The 22,492-nt window shown below is 40.0% G+C and overlaps 1 protein-coding gene across 5 annotated transcripts in view; it reads right to left on the bottom strand.

Moving 5' to 3' along the window:
- CTPS2 (CTP synthase 2) overlaps positions 1-22,492 on the bottom strand; it is a 99,250-nt gene that overhangs the window by 2,612 nt on the left and 74,146 nt on the right. For 4 of the 5 annotated variants that reach the window (XM_033106687.1, XM_033106678.1, XM_033106693.1 and 1 more), the window contains 4 exons: positions 21,322-21,377; positions 19,178-19,274; positions 13,313-13,457; positions 3,517-3,534 (listed from right to left, as the gene is read on the bottom strand). In XM_033106687.1, the coding sequence (XP_032962578.1) occupies positions 3,517-3,534; positions 13,313-13,457; positions 19,178-19,274; positions 21,322-21,377 (316 nt within the window). The remainder of the gene's footprint in view (positions 1-3,516; positions 3,535-13,312; positions 13,458-19,177; positions 19,275-21,321; positions 21,378-22,492) is intronic. The other variant, XM_033106698.1, reaches the window with a different exon arrangement.

Here is a 22,492-nt window from a genome sequence, read left to right as displayed (position 1 = left end):
ATATAATAATACCTGGACATTCAAATTTTTTTCATTTTTCACCTTTCTGACGATAACTCTTTCCTTTAGCAATATAAAAGGACTAGAGAACAATGAGAATAGCTGCACATCCCTTGATTACGTTAGTCAAATGCTCTCGTTTTTGTTCAACAGCAGGTTGGGTTTTGCCTCTGTGTTTGAGGACCACAGCAGCTCCCTTGCTAACTCCATTGTGGAAGAGTTGGTCATCCACAGTCAGCAAACTCCATGGGGACACTGAACTTGGTGGTCATTTGCACATACCTGATGGCTCAAGACCCAGGAAACACCCAGTAGTGCACATAAAAAATATTAATGTACTCTCTAAACTCGCCTTGAAAATCCTATCCACTTCAGGTCCTACTTTCACTATGATTTATGGGTTAGCAGCATGAAAGTTTCCCAGTCCCACAAATATTTTCATAGGTGCAAGGATTTGAGAAATAATTTGCACAACTATGCAATTTTCAAATTAGAAACTTTATGAAATGCTCCGACCACCTTGAGTCACATGGAATATTCAAAACAGGACCAAGTATTGACATAGATGTCACCATGTTGGGGTCCCTTAGAAATACACCTTCTCCGTGAGACAGCCCTACAATTGTACTTTGCTCTGAGCTGTGTGCTCAGTTTGGGGTTCCTCGTGCTCGATTCCAAATAAGTCAGCAGGTTGATCAATTCCACAAGAATTCTACTGATCTATGGAGATAACATTGCCAGGAATTCAGTTTCATGCCAGACCTATCCCTACCCTTGGCCAAGTTTTTGCTGACTTGTAGCAATAGAAGTCTGAATTCTATAACAGGTGAAAATCTACTTTTTTTTTTTTTTTTTAAGGGACGAGAGGGAACAATTGGAGAAACTCTATGCTGACAGGTTAGAAAACAAAGATTTACTCTAAACATATTTAGCATGCATCATCAATAAATACCTAAACAAAATCATAAAAGATAACTTCATTGTCCTCCCTGCCTTTTGGACAAAATACTGGAAAGGGCAGGGGTGGAGGGTGGCCTAGAGTCTGGAGAGGAGATAGAAGAAGATTAAGAATTGGCAGAAAAGACAAGATATGTTAAACATATAAATCAACATATCCTTGAAAGCAATCGAGTAGAAGATTCCTCCTAGCTATATTTTAGTTTAGGAAAATCGCTTCTACTGTTACAAAATGGTTTCCAATAAAGAAAACACAGGAATAACTGAAGAATGTTTTTTTAAAAAACTGGCCCCAAAAGTTGCTATGTCCTTATCCATGCACACCACTGTTGTACAAGTGCAGAATCCTTCCTGGTTCCATGCAACATTTCCTGTCATAGAATTAGCAAAGAAAGGGGATTTGGAAATTGCACTTAACTCCCAATCTGAGAAGAAATGAAGGCCAAAGGTGTTCAAGTGATTCAGGGGGTACACAGCTCGTTCAAGGCCAGAATCCCCATCATACTAACTCAAATTGAAGCTGTACTGCAGTGGGCTAGCATCACCTCTCAAGGAGACATATGTCCCCTGATACCACAAGTGAGAAGGCCCAAATGGCTGAAGAAACTCCACTGCCTCAATCATCAGATTTTACACTTGCTTCCTTCTCCATCTCTGAGCCTGGGGAAGAGTAGAGTGGGCCCACATCTTGCCCCTCACACTCCTGGTTGTATGATATATTGGCCATATGCCTATGCACTGATCACTTGACTCTTGAGAGCCTAGAAATAGTAGTATTAATGCCAACAATCTCACCAAAATGTTACGAAGGCCAAAAGAGAATGTATAAAGGTGCCGTTAAAAACTACATCAAAATATAAGCGGTTGCTACTTTTGGGGGTTACATATTTATAATATGGTATCTCTCAGAAAGTCATGGAAATATAAAAAAGTCATGAAAACTGCCAAGTGCATGATTGTCAGAATTGTTTCCTATACCAAGAGGAATTCCCTACCCACACTAGCAAGTGGACTTGGGTGGGTCTGTTTTTAACCTAATGGCTCTCATTTCCTGTCTGATGGCTCTCTGCCCCAAACTCTGCCAACACATCAAAATAGCACAGGCTGAGTCTAAGTGAGGCTCGGCCTGGATTTACTCATATCCAAGGCAAATGACTGGGTTCACTAATTTTCTTTCATGTGTGTCAGGGGCCAGGTGAAGACAACCAGATAAACCATGACGTTCAAGAACAGAATTACCAAAAGAGGCATTGCTGCTAAACTTGCTGATTTTACGGCATTCATGTGGCAGCAAAAAACAACTGCTAGAAATCACACATGGATCATCATTCACGCGCAGCATAGCAGTGGCTCCTGCGCATTCAAAAAAATGTGGGTGCTACTCTATGACACATGTAACTTAAGGGTTCATTTTTGTTTCATACAGAACAGACTTAAAGAAGTCCTAAGATACACTTTTCTGGGTATACTTTCACTTAATTCAAGACATCGCAGCTCTATCTTAAGACTAACCTGTCTTTTTAAATAATCTACACACACACAAACACACACACACACCTCTCTCAGTGGGGAGAGTTATTAGATACTTGGGTCTTGCATGTTAAATTTTATGAAATGCCACAGAATACAGACCCATTCATGGGTGTCTTGTTCCATTTGAGGAGGGGAAAGTTTTAAACCTGCACTGTCTAGTACGGTAGCCACAAGCCACCGTACCTATCTAAATTTGAATCAATTAAAATCAAATAAAATCTAAATGACCATTTCTCACTCGAACACATTGGGCCACACTTCAGTGCTCGATAGCCTTGTGCGGCTGGAGACTGCCATATTCGGTGGTGCAGATTATAAACTATTTCTACCATTGCAGAAAGTTCTATTGGACAGTGTTGATTTAAAAACAAATGACGAATTTTAAAAAACAAACCATAATCACCATGCAAAGTCCTGCTTGTCACTCCCTAAAAAGTTGTGTTTTTTTTTTTAAGGTCTGGCTATCTACAGTTAATTAAAATCACAGCAAATGTGTCTCATGCATGCAGGTGCCCCCCAAATAATGGAAGCATTCTTTTAAAAAAAGTTTTTCACTGTACTATTTCTTACAAGACAAAATCAAAATCACCAGCAGCAAGGCAGGGAATCACTATCCTTACAACCCTGGCTTGACTTACAAGACTTGGTAGCAACAGTCTACATGTGGTTCTGTGACAAACAAACAGCTCGCCACAGTCAAGTTTGTTTGTCAAAGACTCCTGGCTCCTAAGAAATTCCCAATATAAAAAAATATATATTCCAAGGCACTAGGGAAAGGATACAGCAATGCCTCATATATCCCACCTTTTATGCTACCCTGGAGGCAGCCGTTAAACTATTTCTTCTCCATTGACAGGAAGAGGTGGTTGGAATTAAAATTTTTTTAATGGCATACTTAGGATTCCCAGCATGCATGAGTTCCTACAATGCTTTATATCAAAATTCATTTCATGTGGAAAAAGCGTATTTTAAAACAGGTTGCCATGCACACAATTTTCCCCAAAGCATTGTTACTGCTGTACTTACTTCCTTCTCAAAGAGCCCCTGGAAGCCATAAAAATATAAGAGCAATGGAATAAAAACTTAGTATGCTTTAAATGAGTTTTGCATGAATAGTAAACGGTAGAATACAAGCCCGGCAGGGCGTAAAGAACACAATAGTCTATATCACTATTCACTCAGTTCCTGGCTGCCACCACATCATCAGCACTGCAGTGACCCACAATCAATAAAGAGCACCTTTTAACCAACACCGAACCCCCAGGGGAAGGTGTACGCAAAGTGGTTTATTAGCAGCACTTTACCAGCAAAGTCTCAAGGTAGGGAGTTGGAGTCCAACAATCACGGGAGAAAGGGCGGGGGGAGTTGTTTTAGAAGATGTTTAAAAGGACTGTTAGAAAAACTAAAGCAAAAAAAGAAGAACTGTTTTCCAGTTCACTATTGCTTGAAATGTAACAAAAGGGGGAAACTAATATTTCCCCAGCAGTTTGAAGTTTACAAAGCACCATCTCAACTGGTCCTCATAGCAACCCTGAAGGATGGAGAGCCTGAGGTTTAGGAGGGGGCATGGAAAAAATTACCCAGTAACTGGCAAACCCAGAAATTAAATCCATAGCACCCGCTCTACTCATCCGCACTGTCCCAATGGAAATAGAATATTTGCACCATATATTGCAAGAATGGCCCTTGGCAACATGAACCACACAGCCCAAAGGTTAAAAAAAAAAAAAAAAAAAAAAAAAAAAGCAAGACGATTCCAAGTTTAAAATAGTGCTGGAAAATGCATGTCAGATTCATGCAGGGGGAGAAGAGTATCTTACTCTCCTAGTCAAAGGCAAAGGGCTGCCAAGACGAGATGAGTATGGCTTAGAGGGAGAAATGCCCCCTATAATCAATGGAGAGGTCTCTCCTACCTCCCAGGCCCTCGGTCAGTAATGACTGAGGTGAACTCACAGCCTAACAGGATATGAGTTGTACTCCCCTCTCGCTAAGCACTGCAGGAATGTGCATCAAGAGCCAAGAGGGCAGTGTGAGCGGAGGCAAAGGCATTAAATCCCTCTGGGGAGATCAGGGGACTGCAAACTGTTCCGTATGGATTTGTGTGCATTTTATCCTATAGGCAAGGGAAGCCACTGAGAGTTTTGGGCTCCAAGATAATGTAGGAAGATCAGTCCGCCGGCAGAAGATGGATTGAGAGAAGGAGTGCTGGACACACAGAGACCAAGTAGGAGGCTTTGCAGTGGGCAAGACATGAAGGAGACCAGAACTAAGGTCGAATGAATAATACTAGCATAATAATGCTTCCCCTTTAATTTGCTACCATAGACCAGGTACTGTGCTGAGTGCTTTACATTTAGTACAAACTTAATCTTCATTACTCCCATATAAAGTGGGTACTATTACCATCCCCTTTTTATAAAGAAACCGATGCACAGAGGAGTGAGGCCAGTCTCATCTCCAGAACCTGAGTGCTGAGGTCCAGGCCACACCCCTTGCAGCACAGCAGACAATATGGGGAGGGGAGATAGATTCCAACACCCAGATTCTCCAGGACCATCTGATTATGAGAGATGGGGAGGAGGAGGCAGGAATCTCAGCTTACTCATGGGAGTCCAGCCAAGTTTGTGGATGATGTGGATGGCAGTACCATTGGCAGCAAGATGTCTATCCTGATGTTAGTCATAATCCTGAGAGCCTGGGAGTCCCCCCTGGGGTGTGGTCATAGAAGAGAGAACTAGCTATAATGTGGCACTTCCCACACTGCTGGGGCTGTCCAGGAAGTGGGTCCACAGTTTTTATCACATTCTCCGAAGGTGATTTGTCAGCCCCAAAGTGTAGAGAACCTACAGAACGTATACTACCTGATGAGTCCTCCAGGACGGGGAATGTGTTCTTATTCAACTAGCCCTGGATTCTCTCGTGCACAGCACTGTGGCTGGGATAAAGTAAACTTTAATACACGTGGTGCATTGAGTGAACGCTCAAGTATGCAGGCATTAAACATTATGAGCATCATACAACTTAGAAAAATGCACATGAGGTGCTAAGTTCAAAAGACAAGCTATTGTAAGTAATAAAGAATCTGTGGTGATGCTTTAAGAACATATAAATATCCTGTTTCCCACAGCCTTTTATCCAATGGTTTTGGCATCCACTACTGATCTTTATTTGACTTAGTGATCACATAAGGGGTTGCTTCTACATTTTTAATTGGCCTTAAAAAAAAATTTTTTTCTGAGTATCATTATGGAATTTTTAAAAATGTAATGTGTTATAATCCAATACTGTCATTATTCTTTTTCGATATTCAAATTGTCCAAAATGAGGGCAGCAGGAGCCCTATCAAACTGGCTTCTTTGACGTACAAAACTTCCCCATTGGTTTTTTAGCTCCTCCTTCCTTTACGAGATGTGATCAAACAATATGGTGAATGTTTAAATAAAAAAAATTTATTATAGTAAAAGACACATTGCCATTTAATCCCCCTCAAAATACCCCCCTCAAGCACACTTATACCATCCTTTTGCCACTTCCTGAAGCAGTTCTGGAAGTCCTCTTTCGTGAGTGCCTTTGGTTGCGCTGTCGTGGCTGCCTCGATGTCCTGCATCATTTTAACTTTGGGGAAGAGCCAGAAGTCGCACAGTGCCAGATCCCATGAATAAGGTGGATGATGACACACCGTAATGTTTTTACTTGACAGAAATTGCCATATACCAGAAGTGATGTGTGACATGGAGCATTGTCATGATGGAGGATTTACAGCACACTTGAAAACACACCTTCTCTCAACCGTAGCTCACATCTGACTGACTGCACCGAACAAGTTGAAACTTGTCACACACTGTTACTAAGGTTTGATGTGCCACTTCCCATATTGAAGATCCCTGCCTTTCCGTTGGATGGCACTCGGCAGCAGCATTCACCGTATTTTCTGATCACAATGGAAAAGCTCCACGTCATACATCGCTTCTGGTATTGCGATTTCTGTCCAATAAAAACATTATGGTGTGTCCTCATCCACCTTATTCATCGGATCTGGCACTGTGTGACTTCTGGCTCTTCCCCAAAGCCAAAATGATCATGAAAGGTAAGTGTTTTGAAATGATTCTGTATATCGAGGCAGCTACAACAGCACAACTAAAGACACTCTTGAAAGAGAACTTGCAGAACTGCTTCAGAAAGTGGCAAGAACGATGGGATAAGTGTGTGTGCAGTGAGGGGGCGGGTATTTTGAGAGGGATTCACGGCAATGTGTCTTTTACTGCAATAATTTTTTTTTTTTAATTTAAACATTCACCGTTACTTTCTGATCACACCTCATAAGTCCAGCAATACGTCCCAGGCTCATCTTATACTTTCCCTGTCCCAGTACTGGAATCAACCATTTATTCCAGGAACCCTAGTTCATTTCAGTGGGGGATGGTATTTTAGAAACCAAAATGGAAGAAAATATTCCTGTTCGAAAGAGACATCCAGTCACTACCTTAACCAGGCGATTAAGAGCATCATCCACATTGCGACAAAAAAAGGGAATGTTATGAGCCTTACATGTCTCCTAATGTGTACTTATAAAGTACATAACAGCCCCAATGAACTATTCTTCCAAAAATGTCTAACCTGATTCTCAGCATGAGAAAACAATCAGATGAATCCAGATTCTGGTCATTTCTACAAGACAACTAGCCAGGACTTTTTATAAAAGTCAATATTATTACAATGGAATATACTCAGAAATAAAAAAGAATGAGATCTTGCCATTTGTAAAACATGGATGGAATGTGAGGGTATTAGTAATACTAAGTGAAATAAGTCAGACAGAGAAAGACCAACACTATATGATTTCACTTATATGTGGAATCTGAAAAAACAAAACAAATGAATAAACGAAACAGAAACAGACCCATAGATACAGAGAACAAGTTGATGATTGTGAAAGTGGGGGTGGGTGAGTAGATGGGTGAAATTAATCACAAAGAATGGGGGGGAAGTCAATGTTATATTTAAAAAAGGGGTGCGTGTGATTTATCCAGATTAAAAGAAACTAAGGAAACAAAATGTAGGGGTTCTGAATGAGTCACCCCAAGATATGCCTCTGTGGTATGCGGATTCTTTTGAGCTGAAGGCAACTGAGACCCTATAGGCTCACGAGAAACTTTCACCTCTCTCTTAAAAAATTTAAATTAGGGCCCAGGCCCATAATAACAGTTATCGTCAGCAATAACTTTTTATGACTTATCTATAGGGAAGGATAAACTTCTAATTATTGAATAAATGTTCTTCTTATAGTCCTGCAATGACCTTCCTTTTCTCTTAAGCCCCAAGGTGCCTTATCTCATCCCTAGCGCAGAATATCATATGTACATTTTGCCTTTCTGTCTCCGAACCTCTTGTGTATGTGAGGTTTCTGACTCTCTCATGTATGTGTGGTTCCCATACATACATATGTAATTAAATGTGGTTATTTTCTCTTGTTTATCTGTCTCATGTCGATTTGATTATTAGACCAGTGGGAAGAACCACGAAGGGCAGGGGCAAGTTTCTTCCTCCAACACCATAACCAAATGAACCTTGAATGGATCATTTATTACATTTTTTATTTTTTAAAAGTTAAAAAGATATTTGGGGATAAACAGAAGAATTTAAATATGGACTGGATATTAAATGATGCCATTGAATAAATGTTAATTTTCGTTAAGTGTGATAATGATATTGCAGTTATGTGAGAAAAATGTCTTTCATTTTAGGAAATGTGTGATAAGTATTTAGAGGTGGAGTGCAATGATGTTTTGCAACTTAATATAAGTGGTTCCAAAATAAGTTTACACACACACACACACACAGAAGCAAATGTTGTAAAATGGCAACAATTGATGAATCTAGGTGAAAGGTATACAAGTGTACACTGTACTATTCTTGCACCTTTTCTGTAAGTTTGAAAGTTTTCAAAATAAAAGAGTTGGAGAAAAATATATACATACACACATGCACTAATATGATTACAACCATGAAAAGAATATATGGATATAGAGTAAAGACTGGAAGAAAATATTCAAAACTGAGCATAGTCATTGTGTTAGGCTGGTGGGTGTATGGGTCCATTTTTTATTTTCCAAATTTTCTGTAATGCTACATCTAGAAGTCAACAGAAAACAAAATCTTCCCAGGCTGGAAGCCAGCATGTCACATAAAAGGAAAACCCAAATAGTCACCAAAGAGAGACCAGAAACAATGATGAATGAAAGGAGTGCCTTCTCTCCTTGACTGCTGCCAGGATTCAAAGATAAAAGTAGAGAGGGAAGAGCAAGTGCGAAGGAGAGAATGGACTTAGATCCTAGGAGCATACAAGAGATCAGGAAATGGAAGTGGTTCTGGGTATGTACTTCTTTTAAGGACCCTTTGATTAAAAAGTAGTTCCACTTTTGAGTTTGGTCTGAAATAATCAAGCAAATACAGTGAATCACCAAGTAAGTTCCTTCCTGTTGTTTCTGTACCAGCCTGCCTCCTGATTGGCCACCAAAAGACAATTTCTCTGCACAAGAGAGAGTATATGGTGGGTGGAGACATGGACTCCAAGATTCTAAAATCTAAGATAAAATGCTACTCAAATGTCTTAAGATTCCAATTTTATACTTTTAAAACATGTTTCTCCAAAGAGCTGCATTTCTGTGAACTGCTGACTGAACCCCATTTAAATTCTTGCTTTCCAATGTCGAACGAGTACCATTTAAGCAAGAGAGTTTTACTCTGACCTGACAAATGGGCATGATAAATGCCAGCATCCTAAAAACTGGAAGTTGTCCCTAAACTTGGTGTGTATTGTTTGTGCCAAAGAACCTGCAGAGCAGCCCCAGAGACACACATGCTCAAAAACAACCTATGAACTTTAAACTTTGATCCCTCTTCTGTTTCCAGTTGCTTAAAATGGAATTCTGGAGAGAGATTATGTGCTTCTTTCTAGATACTAAAGAACTCACAATTATAAGCACCTTTGTATACCCTTATTTAGTAAGTCTCCTAGCATTTTTTTCTTACAAATACATGAAACAGTCTCATTCCATTCCATTACATGCCAGTAAGACCATGCAAATTTGTGGTTACTTTTCATACATGGGACAAATTATATTTAGATACCAGAGGGTAGATATTAGCAAATTACAAAGATGTATTTAACGGACCATAATTTCCCATTGGATTCATTTATTCTAAAAGTGATTTGTTAGACTTACGCAAAAGAGTTAACACAGCAGGCCTGAGGCTGCTATCTCTGAAAGGGCCTGCTTGTGGGGGAACTTGGGAACTTGGCTTTCAGAGTGTTTTCTCCATCACTAACTGATAAGTTCATTTCACTGGGCCTAGGCTGTCTGCACAAACAATGTGATTTATGGTAAACACTTGTTTTCCTTCTGAGAGTCTGGAATTTGAGTGGTTGCTAGGTAGAGAAAGCCTATGTGACCAGCCCCCAATGAAAACCCTGAACTCTGAGTCTCAAGTCGGCTTCTCTGGGCATACACATCACACATGCGCTGTTGCATTTTCACTGCTGGAGGGAGGGTGAGCTCTGTGTGACATCTCACAGGAGATAGAGAACATAGGAAATCTGCAAACAGATTTCTCCAGAATCCACTTACACCTTTTTCCCTTACTGATCCAGCTGTGTATGCTTATTTTGTCACTGTAATAAATTTTAGTCATGAGTATAACTATTAGGTTGGTGCAAATGTAATTGCAGTTTAAAAGGTTAAAAATAATTGCAAAAACCGCAATTACTTTTGCACCAACCTAATATATTCTGATTCCTTCTAGTGAATCATCGAATATGTGGGTGGTCTTGGGGGACCCCCCCCAAAAACAAAACTCTTAGTTTGCTTTTGCATGTTAGTTTTGAGTAGATCATACAAGCCTAAAAAATACTATCCTAAAACTATGTGCATCTTGAACAGACCACTAAAGTCTAAAACCAGGTGGAATGGTCTTCATAACTGCTGTCATTCCATACATAGCGGAGTAGCTGAGAATTTAGCTCACCAGCTCTAGATCCCCAAATAATATTCTTACTGCAACTTCCCAGGCACTAAAAGATAAATGTTCTCCATGAGGCAGAACGCAGAGGTTATAGCTCAGGTGGGTTTGCTCAAAGCCAAGGATTGTTACATTCTGGGCTTTAAAGATGCTGCCTGCGCATGTGCCACAGTTAAATATTGTCCGCCAATTTCTGGGAAAGGAAGTCATTATTCTAGTGTTCATATTCCTTGTCACATTTGTTTAGGGTTGATTACAGACAGTAATCTTGTTTGACAGAAATACAGTCCCATATCAGCTCACATTAGAGCCTGGCCATCAAAGCCATCATTTGCTTTTCAATGCTTGCTAGTGCCACGGAGCTGGGCAAAGAAGATTTGAAGTGCAGGGTTCCTCTGGAATCCTAGTGTCTGTCACTGGATTAATTCATGGTCATCATTCTTAGTGGGAAAACCCCCTGTAAGGTATCAAGATTAGACTAGACTATATCCATCCTCCCCTGTTATTTACATTTATTACTTTAATGGGGAATAAAAATTAAAAAAAACCCAGTGTGCTAGGGAGCCAGGGAGACAAAGATAAATAAGATGCTGGCTGCTCTTAAGGAATGCGCCAGTGTGTGGCTGATACATAGGAATTCTCTGACAACCGTGGAACTGGGCTAGTCAGCTATAATTTCAATCCCAGCATCAGAGTTTTGTTAAGAGGTCTTTCCTTCTCCCTGAGACATACTGTGCCTTCCTCAGTAGTCACTAGCAAGCATTCACTTTTCTCAGAAACTTCCAGTGAGCTTTACCCATAAACCACCAGTCCCCGTGCAGGAATTGGCAGGCCATCCAGCAAACAGGTGGGCAGGCCACACAACCTAGACACCATTCGTGTATTAGTTGACGCTTACAAACAACCAGATAGTTATGCATGAATTACTAAGTGTGAGTTATTTCTCCCAGCCGTCTAACTTGCTTCACTGTCACCCTCCTTTCACATGTGAGCACCTGAAATAACGGAGACAATACAGTGGCTGAGAAGGATCACAGCACACATCCAACATGGGAGCACACTGGAATTTCCGATCTGCTGCGTAAGCCATGCAGCCTCAGAACACAGGAAGATCGTCTTCATATGGACTCGAGTGCAGAACCATGCCGCATGAGCTCAAGCCGGGAAGAGCCTGAAGCCCCTCAGCCTGCTCCTCACAGCCGGCCAGACTCCAGCTCCAGAGGGCACAGCGTACAAACCAGAGCACTGGTTCAAGAGTACAAGGAGTGATCATTAATTCAGTGAGACGCCTGACATGCAAAATATATAAAGCTGTTGCCATTTGAACACAAAGCTAAAAGAAATGCTAGGGAGCTGTGAGCTTCTCCTAGCAGGTAACGTCGCAAATAAGCAGGCTTGCATAACGCAAGGACACACATATAACACCATGCACGGATCTCAGCAGTCCTCAACTGCAATATGGCAAGAGTTGTTTGCTAGGATGAGGGTCGGCAATGGTAATCTTCTAAACAACATATATCCAGTTATTATTGTACTAGCCCCTAACTAGTCTATCATACTAGCTAGTTCCTTCCACTTTTAAAAGTTATTACATATCATATACCTGGACGAGAAAAAGTAAAATATAAATTCTCCCCAAACTAGTATTTAAATGTAAAGACATTTTAATGAAAATCCCTGAGGGATTTTTTATTCAACTCTGATTTTAAAAATCATCGTATGATTCAAAGAGCAGCAAAATACCTTTTTTAAAATGTTAAATAATAACAAGGTAGACAAGGGCTTGATTTATAATAATGCTACGATAATGCAAAGGGTTGTAAGAGTTCAGAAATAAGAGATCACATCATTAATGAAACAAAACAGAAATCCCTAAAACCCACCTAAATTACTCAACTTACTAACAATTGAGGGCAGGAAGGAACCAGGTCTCTACCTCACACACTATACCAAAAATAAAGTTCATATAGATTATAGATTTAAACTACTGCATAAAATTGAAACCATAAAAGTGCTAGTGAAAACAATGGCTTATTATTTATATAATCTTTTGATGAGGAAAGACTTTATGCATGACACTAAAGGCAGAATCCATAAAAGATCTGACTACATAAATTTAAAAATATATATAAATGAGAACTACTGTGTTTCTCTGAAAATAAGACCAAGTCTTACATTAATTTTTGCTCCAAAAGACACTTTAGGGCTTATGTTCAGGGGATGTCACCCTGAAAAATCATGGTAGGGCTTATTTTCTGGTTAGGTTTTATTCTTAGGGAAACACAGTACATATAGTCCTTATTTAAAACCCTTTAAGGAAAATAAAAACTACCATTGACAACTTAGAAGAAAACAAAATCACTTTGAAAAAATATATGCAACCTAACAAAGGATTAATGTCCTTTAAAGAGCTTACCCAATCATTAAGGAAAAGGATATAATAGCAAAAGGAAAAAATAGGGCAAAGGATATGAACAGTCTATTCATTAAACAGAGCCAATAAACATATATTCATATATATGTATTAATCAGAGTCCACAAAAGAAAATCCCATTTTACACCTATCAAAATGACAAAAATTTCTAAAATAATGTCCAGCGTTAGCACGATTTGGAAAACTGACATGTTACGGTTGTAGATGTGATTAAATTATTTTTATTAAGAGAAAAAGTCACGATTGTTAAGAAGGACAAAATGGTTCTTCACTTAAAAAAAAATCCTACTACGATATTAAATTTTATGAGAAACCTAAGATGTTGATAATGGTATCGTGGATCATTGCTAAGAGCAGTAATCTGGTTACCTGGAGGACAGTTTGCATCCTTGTTGCAGGAAGGCATTCAGGTTCCCAGTTGCTGCAAGTAATAGTCCCAAGTATGGAGGGGAAGGCTTCATCGGCCTAGAAGAAAACTCAGGATGGAATTGGACACCAACAAAATAGGGGTGATCTGAAATGAGAATAACCATGACGCAATTGAAGCAAACATGAGAAATAATTTAAAGGTCTTATCTTTGAATCAGAAACTCATTCAATGGTGAGATGTTTATTTAACTTATCATCATAGCTGGTAACTTTCATGATCCATCTTCACAGTAGAATTTCAAATTGCAAAACACATCTCACTTAATAAGAGATCCAACATTTCATTTGTGGAAGGTGTTGGAGTGAACAAAGTCAAGCAACAATTTTTAAATAGCAAGATGAATTCTGCTTTCCCCAAATCTGCCTGCTTTTTGAAGGCCCTTCACAGACTTACATTGGCTCCATTTTCACGGTATCCCCCACACTTTAGGCTAACCGTAGGTCATTCTTTCTCTTAGATGGCTTCAGGCCATTTCCTACAAGGTCTCCTTTCCCAAGGTAAGCGTCCCTTAAGAATACAGCAAGTACAACTGCTTTTCTAGTCACAACTTTAAGTTGGGTATTAATCATAGATAGCACTATGAAACTGAACTCATATTTCAGCCTATGCCAACTTATCCCTGGTGATAAGGAACCTCTGAGTGATAAAAGGATGGACTTTCAACATATTAATGGTGGTTATTGCTCAAGGTGGTAAGAGTTCAAGATTTTAAAAAATTTTTCTTCCTTATACTTTTCTGTGTTGTGTGAATCTTACAATGAGCATATGTTACTTACATTATCAGGGGGAAAATTAGGGGGAAATAAAGCTATTTTTCACATTGAAGGTTGTAAGAAGCCCCTATATGAGCAATTCAAGTTCTCCTAAATGTAATAGGAACAGAAAAGTAGCTTTCCCCAGCTACTTTTAACAGAAATCCCGTTTTGTAATGGTAAGAATTAAATGGGCAACATTTCCAAATCTGGGTAGAAATTTTCTAGGATTAAAAATTATTTCCTCCATTTGGAATTCTCAAAAACTATGGTTGTTCCCCCCCCCCGCCACCAGGTTAGGAAGCAACTCCTAATTAGAGATTGGGTAACTCTCTAACCCCATAATTACTATAGTACAGAGCATGGCCTGTGTGCTGTATTCCCTACTTTAAAAATCACTTAAATTTCTCTCTTTGTATATATCAAACTGAAGATGATAAAATATAGGTGTTTTTTAAAAATAAATTTTATTGGGGAATATCGGGGGAACAGTGTGTTTCTCCAGGACCCATCAGCTCTAAGCCGTTGTCCTTCAATCTAGTTGTGGAGGGCGCAGCTCAGCTCCAAGTCCAGTCACCGTTTTCAATCTTAGTTGCAGGGGCGCAGCCCACCATCCCATGCGGGAATTGAACCGGCAACCTTGTTGAGAGCTCGCGCTCTAACCAACTGAGCCATCCGGCCGCCCCTCCGGAAGCTCAGCAGCAGCTCTGTGCCTTCAATCTAGTTGTGGAGGGCGCAGCTCACTGGCCCATGTGGGAATCGAACCGGCAACCCTGTTGCTCAGAGCTCACACTCTAACCAACTGAGCCATCCAGCTGCCCCAAAATATAGGTTTTACAGGGGGAAGTAAATACAACAACTTTAAAGCTTTCAAACAGATGCTTTATGAAATGATCTAAAAATTTAGTATGGAATTCAAAATCACAAATCCCCATATCGCTTACACTGGAGACCCAAAGCTACTGTATAGTAGTGAGGACATGATGGTTGATCAGAAATGTCTACTTTTCTACGGTTATAATTTAAAGCTTTGCTCTACAAAAGTGTAGCCCCTAGCCACATGTGGCTATTTCAATTCATTCAAATTAATTGAGCATGTTTCAAATACTCAATAGCTGCAAATGTGTACTGGCTACCACACTGAACAGGGCAGAATATCCCATCACTGCAGCAAGTTCTGGACATCTCTGACTCCAGAAAAAAATCAGTGTGGAAATTTTCTACATCACATCTAGGAAGAAGCTTTCATCACTCAGGAATGAAAGTATGGTGAGAGGAATGCTACCTTCTCTTAGGAACGCATCCTCTCAAGAAAAGTAGAAGAAAAATAATCCACACTTAGAAAAGAAACTAAGCAATGTAGCTTTAAATTTAAGATGTAATGCATCTTGCGGTATCTAGGGATATCTTTGAAAGAAGCAGACAGTAATTGTGTTTCTGTACCGCTATAGACAGAAGTTGAATGGATCATGTCATAGCCAGGGACAGAATATTTGCATAAATGGATCATTGTTTTGAATCACTTTATCCAAAAAACTCCTATGCCAATATGATAAAAGAGACTATAAAGTTTTTATTTTGATGATGTTCTATCAGTCAGATAAAGTATCTTTTAAGTAATACTCTTAATTGCTTTGAACCAAATTCTGACATTGTACTAATCTCAAGCTTTGTTGTCCTTTTTAGAATTCCTTTAAGAATGTAGAAATTTGTGGCTATGCTTCTAAGGGACAGCTCAGATCCAAATCTTCTGGGGAATTTTCCTTAATAAAATGAATTCCCTTGCAGTCAGCTTTTTAAAATTGCAAGGTTTTACAGTGGTGCTCATTTCCTTTACAACCCACATGAAATTTGAAAGTGTCAATGGGAATCTAAATCCTTGTGATGAAAGAGGCTTCTAATATTTGCTGACAATAATGAGAGCCAGGAGAATTAAGAGAGAATAAGTACTTGAACCAAACAAATAGAAATCTGCTTAAGAAATTCTCTGCCCTTTCACATGCCAGAAAGACAGAAGAGACTTCAACACCAAACAATGATCCACTCTATACAAATTCTAAATGATGGGCACTTCCATCAGAAAGACTATAGGAAATAAATCCTCAGGCTCTAATTCAAAACTTTAGGATGGGTTGGTTGATAACCTTAAGTAGAATGTCCAATAAAATCAAAAGAATAACAAAATCCCACAGGGGTGGTGGCAGAAGGAGAAAATGACCTGGTTTGGCTCCAGCCCCACCAGGTACTCTAGCTGGATGGCTCTAGGCAGGTTATTTAACCTCTTTGCACTCAGTCTCCTCTGTAAGGTGGGGATGACATTACCTGCCTTGTGAGTTACATAAGGCACACGGAGTCCCTAGCAAGGGGTGTAGTGAGAAGCATCTAGTGAGTGCACACTCAATGTCCTTTGCTTTCCTCTTTCAGGGGCCAGGTAACATACTACTGAGTTCAAAGAAGCCTCTTCCAACTGCAATTCTCCTCCCTGCTCAGGACTCCTGAAGTATCTGAACAGATTAGAGACAGAAAAAGAAAGGGACAAAGAAAAGGAATGTGAAGCAGAGGATAGCGACATGGGCTAAGAGGGAAAGAGAAATAGGAAAGTTAGAAGAGGAAGTAGTCCAGGTCATCTGGAACCTACACTATATAGATTGAAAAGGTAGGTTCTAGAAAATTATGCTACCATTTTTAGAGTATCCTGTACATACAAAGCATTCAACAAATGAGAGTGGTTTATCCAACATATTAGTGTCACATTCATGGCATAGAGCCCTGTCCTCCTTAGGAGTCACAACGCGCTGAAACGAGGGTGACAGGGATGGTAATGCAATCCGAGAGGTGGTCTTTCTTTCCAGAGATGGAATCTGCAACTTGACAACTGATTACAAGTTGGGGATATGAAGGGGAGAAAAAAATCTAAATAAGTCCAATTTCAAGCCCATGGTATAGAACAGTGGTTCCCAACCAGGGGCAAATGTGCCCCTCAAGGACATTTGACAATGTCTGGAGATATTTTTTTAAGTGTCTCACAACTTGGGGTGCTGAGGGAGGTGGTGCTACTGGCATCCAGTGTGCAGAGCCCAGGGAGGCTGCTAAACATCCTACCGTGCACAGGACGGCCCCCACCACAGAGAATGCACCTGCTCCAAATGTCAATAGTGAGGGTGAGAAACCCTGGACAAGAAGACTGATGATACCTTAACCGAAATAGTTAAGAGGAAGAAGAACTACGTGTTTGGAGAACATGTAAATTTAGCTTTAAATAAAGGAAGTGCTAGGAGAATATCCAGATAGACAAATAGGTCAAGCAGGCACCTGAAAATGTTAAATTCAAGTTAGTTAAATGAAGTGCCTATGTGTGGGTCTAGAACAGGGGTTGCTAAACATTTCTGTAAAGGTCCAAACAGTAAATAATGTTAGCCTTTGGAGACCATAAAGTCTCTGTTCCAACTACTCATCACTGCCATTGTAGCATAAAAGCAGCCACAGACAATACACAAATGAATGAGTGTGACTGTGCTCCAATAAAACTGTTTATGGATACTAAAATGTCATATAATTTTCACAGGTCACAAATCTCATAATGTATTTTTTAACCATTTAAAAATGTGAAAGCCATTCTTAGATCATCACCAGTACAAAAATAGTCAGCAGGCTGAATCTGGCCCACAGGCCAGTCTGCCCACCCCTGGGCTAGAATGCCAAGAGAAAGAGCTGGGACCAGCTGTAAGCATTGGCTTACCATGTCTTTGCAGCTCTGAATGAGAACACTATCCTTTATCTCATCAATAAATACAGGTATGGCTTGTGCCTCTGCCCCTGAGGGCGTCCCAGGCCAGCCACAAACTACTTCTTTGGTGATCTTCCTCAACCCAAGTCCAATCCCTTTGTGCTGTGTTGGTCTTACTAAAACCTTCTGAGTACAGCCATCAGTGTTCAAAAGTTAAACGACTGGCCCAAGCTTGACCATGGAGCATGACTAATACGGAAAGGCAGACACTAGGTGCAAGAAGAGACCAGATCCCACACGTAACAGACATCATCAACACCAGTCAGCAGTAAGTGAGGAGGGCACTGGGCTATTCTTCCTCAAAGGAGAGAGAAAGCAGAGTACTACGCAACAGTGGGCTGCCTGCCTTTCCCAGAGCACCTAACCTAGAGGCTGGCAACAAGAGCAGGGGGCAGGGATGACGGTAAGGAAGCATAGTACTGGTAGAACTGGGAGAAGCAGAACAATACATCATTTTATGGCAGGTTCACACTAATAGGCCCAAACGATTAGGATTATAAACGATGTGGACGGAAAAGGGCCACATAGTAAACCTGACAAGCTCAGGAGACTGAAAATAACCACATAAAATGCCGTGACCATAAAAAAAATTTCGTAACTAAGTGGGACATGGCGGGAAGTCACATCTTTAGGTTCCTTCATAAAGTTAATCTGTGCCTTTAAGTGGGCCTGTCTGTTGTCTTTTTTTACCTAAAATAATATCCTTGAAATGTCAGTAATCCTTTTTCCGGACCAGAGCTGGCAACTGTAAAATCCCTCATTATTATGCTTGTCTCCGGATTACCATCTCTGTTAACTATCCTGTACCCACCTATGTAAAAGAAATACCTGTCTCTCCAATTTTCTTTTATCCAATCCCAGAGATTTCTCCACTTTGCTTTCTCCCTTAATCTATCACCAATGGATTTCATATAACCTTTCTCCTCTGATTTTATGTATAAAATAAGCTGCAAACTGTCATTTCATGGAGCATTTTCTCAATCCATTGAGATTTTGATTCCCAGCAATTGTCACCAGTTTGACTCAAACAAACTCTTATAAGCTTTCTCTTAGGTTGGGTGTTTTTCATCAGCAATGGTCTGTTTTTTTTACACACTTTATATTTAGTCATATTATTTATATTTAGTTTCATATTTATCTCAAAGGAGAGAGAAAAAGACAGAGAACAAACAAAATGGGTCTCAAGTTATAGCTTTGTATGTCTATGGTTCACAGAAAGATGCTAGCGCACCATAAAAATTTTCAAAAGTGAAAAGCCCACTTACTTGCGAGTTCAATGATTTCCATCCTCTCCCCATCCACATCCTGACCTACAAAACTTAAGTCACTCTGCTCAAACTGCTTGATCAAGCTAGGGTTCACCTGGAGAAACAAGAAATCAAAAGTGTCTTTGGGCAGCAGAACAATACAGACATATCAGCTTATTAAAAGGTCCTCCATCAACTAGGTGGATTTTCCATTTCAGTGATGCTCTAACTAGTAGTTAATTTCTATATTCAGCCCCCAATGCCTATTTTTAAACTCATGATGAACCTGAAAAATAGTCTAATCACAGCCCTTAAATCTGGGAGGCCCGCATTCTCTCATCCAAAGATGAGATTCAAAAAGTAGGACTGTGACAACAGACATTCTGAGTTGGGACCTTGAAACCAGTTATTTATAGCCATCCCCATATTTGCTTCTTGCCTTGGGTTATGTGTAAAATTAACTATCTCCAAATCACAAACCTCCTTGAGGATTGAAACTATCTTATTTCCCTTGTGATTAGCCCCAAAGCTTCCTTTACAGGTAGTTTCATAAAAACGCTAAAGAGAAGATTGGAGCAACTTTTCTACTAAAATACTGGTGATAAATGACAACTTGATGACCTAGCTCACGGCCCCCTCCCTCACTCATCTCATAACTAGCTTTCTCCCAAACTTTTCAGACTCTCCTTCACAGAAAGCACTTCTAAAATCATCTAAAATCATCTAAAATCAAAATGGGGTCCCATCTGTCCTTCTCAATCTTAACCCCATACACTTTGATTTTATTTTTGAACATTTATTGATATATATAATTCCTATACTACACAATTCACCTACGAAAAATGTACAACTCAATGGTTTTTAGTATATTCACATAGGATTTCAACCATCACCACAATCAATACAAAAATACACCCTGTCCCCTCTAACCATCATCCTCCAAAGCCCCTCATCAGCTCCATCTCAGCCCGAGCGAACACTAACCTACATTCTGTCTCTTTATATTTGCCTATTCTAGGCACTTCATGTTAATGGAGTCATATAGTATGTTTTCTGGGTTCATCTATACTGTAGCATGTACCAATATTTCATTTCTTTTTATTGTCAAATATTATTCCATTGTACAGATATATCACATTTTACTTTTTGTTCATTAGTTGATGGACTTTTGAATTGTTTCTACTTTTTTGGCTATTATGAGCAATGCTGCTATAACCATTTGTGTACAAGTTGTTACATGTACTTATCTTTTCATTTCTCTTGGGAATATACCTAAGGATGGAATTACTGAGTCAGATGGTCACTCTACGTTGAACCTTTTAAAGAATTTCCAGATGATTTTCCAAAGTGGCTGCACCATTTTATATCCCCACCAGCAATGTATGAGAGTTCCAATTACTCCACATCCTCACCAACACTTGTTATACTCCATCTTTCGATTATAGCCATCCTAGCAGGTGTGAAGTAGTATCTCTGTGGTTTTGCTTTGCATTTCCCTGATGACAAATGATGCTGAGCATCTTTTCGTTTCCTTATTGTCCATTTGTATATCTTCTTTGGAGAAATGTCAATTCAGATCCTTTGCCAGTATTTATTATTACTGAGTTGGAAGAATTCTTTTAATAGTCTAGATACCCGTGCCTTGTCTGATATATGATTTAATCTGTAATTATTTTTGCTACCTATTTTTTTGTCCTCTCCAATTAGAATGTAAGCTTCCCAACAGGAGGGAGACCATGTGTGTCTTTGCCTCTTTCCTCTCCAGTGCATATCAGATGCAAATTAAGTATAAAGGAATGAATAGCCACACTGTCGTCTACATAGTAGTCCTTATACATTGTAGCCACTACTTAGGCAAAGCAGATCAATAGTTTTTGTCCCACCAGTTGGGTCAATTCCCAATGGAAATAAGACCAAAAGTGGTCTATACTCCGCAAATTACTTTTCCTAATTGTTGTGACACTGTGGATAGCATACCAAGCAGCGATTCCCACCAGTCCTCCCTGAAAACAGAACTCTGGGCTTATTCTGGTATCTACTCCACCCACATAAGATCCAGGGGACTCCACGTCCCCCATTCTTCTCCAGAGGCCTGCTTGTAATCACTGGAGTTCCTCACACTAAGCATCTATATCCCACAGTAATTCAGTGTGAACACATACCTCATACCGATGTCTGTGTCTTTCTTCTACAAAAGGAACATCACCATAAAGTTTCCCTGTAAAGATACAAGAGTGAAATTAATACTGGAGTAATCAGCTTTGGAGTATGCGTGAGGGAAGTTTCTTTGATCTCTATCAAAGGCCTAAAAATGAAGTAGACTCCAGATAGTAATCTAGATTTTCTTCTCACATAATACAGGACAGCACTATCTTCTTGAAAACCCTGAAGCAATTCTCAAGGAATCTATCACATTGCATAAAGGGAAGCCTGCTGTTAAGCCCGTCCGCCATGGACTCCAGTGGATGTGCCCTCCCCTCCTTTTATACACCTGCCTGCCAGACTGACAGACCGCGCACGGTCTGCACCATCACTCTGTGCAGATTCATATCGGGGCTCATTTTACAAAAGAAGAAAATGAAACCAAAGAAAGAGAAACGAAACCAAAAAACTTGCCCAAAGCCCTGCTCCGCTGGCATCACAGTGTGGTCTTTTTCTTTCCTTCCTTCCTTCCTTCCTTCCTTCCTTCCTTCCCTCCCTCCCTCCCTCCCTCCCTCCTCCTCCTTTTTTTTTATTAGTTTCAGGTATACCAAACAATGTAATAGACATTTATCATTTCTATCCCTCACACAGTGCTAACCCCCCTCCCCCATCTACTATCCCTCTGACATCGCACAGAGCCATTACATTTCCACTGTCTCTATTCCTAATGCTGTACTCTGCTTGTTGTAAATATATATATATATATATAATAAAATTGTGGTTGACATTGATTACTGTTCAGCTTCAGCTTCAGGTGTACAGTGCAGTGATCAGGCATCTACATCATCCCTGAGGTGGTCTCTCTAATGAGACATGTTCCATCGGATAGTGCGGTCTTGAGCCTGGGTGTCCCAACACCTGGCCCAATGCTCTCTCCACTACACACTTGAACATGGTACTAGCCAAATTGGTTTACACCCCACCTTAAAAATATGCCCACCCAGGGGTGGCCAGTTAGTTCAGTTGGTTAGAGTGCGTGCCTTTAACAACAAGGTTGCCGGTTCAATTCCCGCATGGCATGGTGGGCTGCGCTCCCTGCAACTAGATTGAAAACGGCAACTGGACTTGGAGCTGAGCTGCGCCCTCCACAACTAGATTGAAGGACAACAACTTGACTTGGAACTGATGGGT

This window comes from Rhinolophus ferrumequinum, chromosome X, assembly GCF_004115265.2.
Source record: "Rhinolophus ferrumequinum isolate MPI-CBG mRhiFer1 chromosome X, mRhiFer1_v1.p, whole genome shotgun sequence".
In the NCBI taxonomy this organism is placed as follows: domain Eukaryota; kingdom Metazoa; phylum Chordata; class Mammalia; order Chiroptera; family Rhinolophidae; genus Rhinolophus; species Rhinolophus ferrumequinum.
This window is presented reverse-complemented; position numbering and strand designations above follow the sequence as displayed.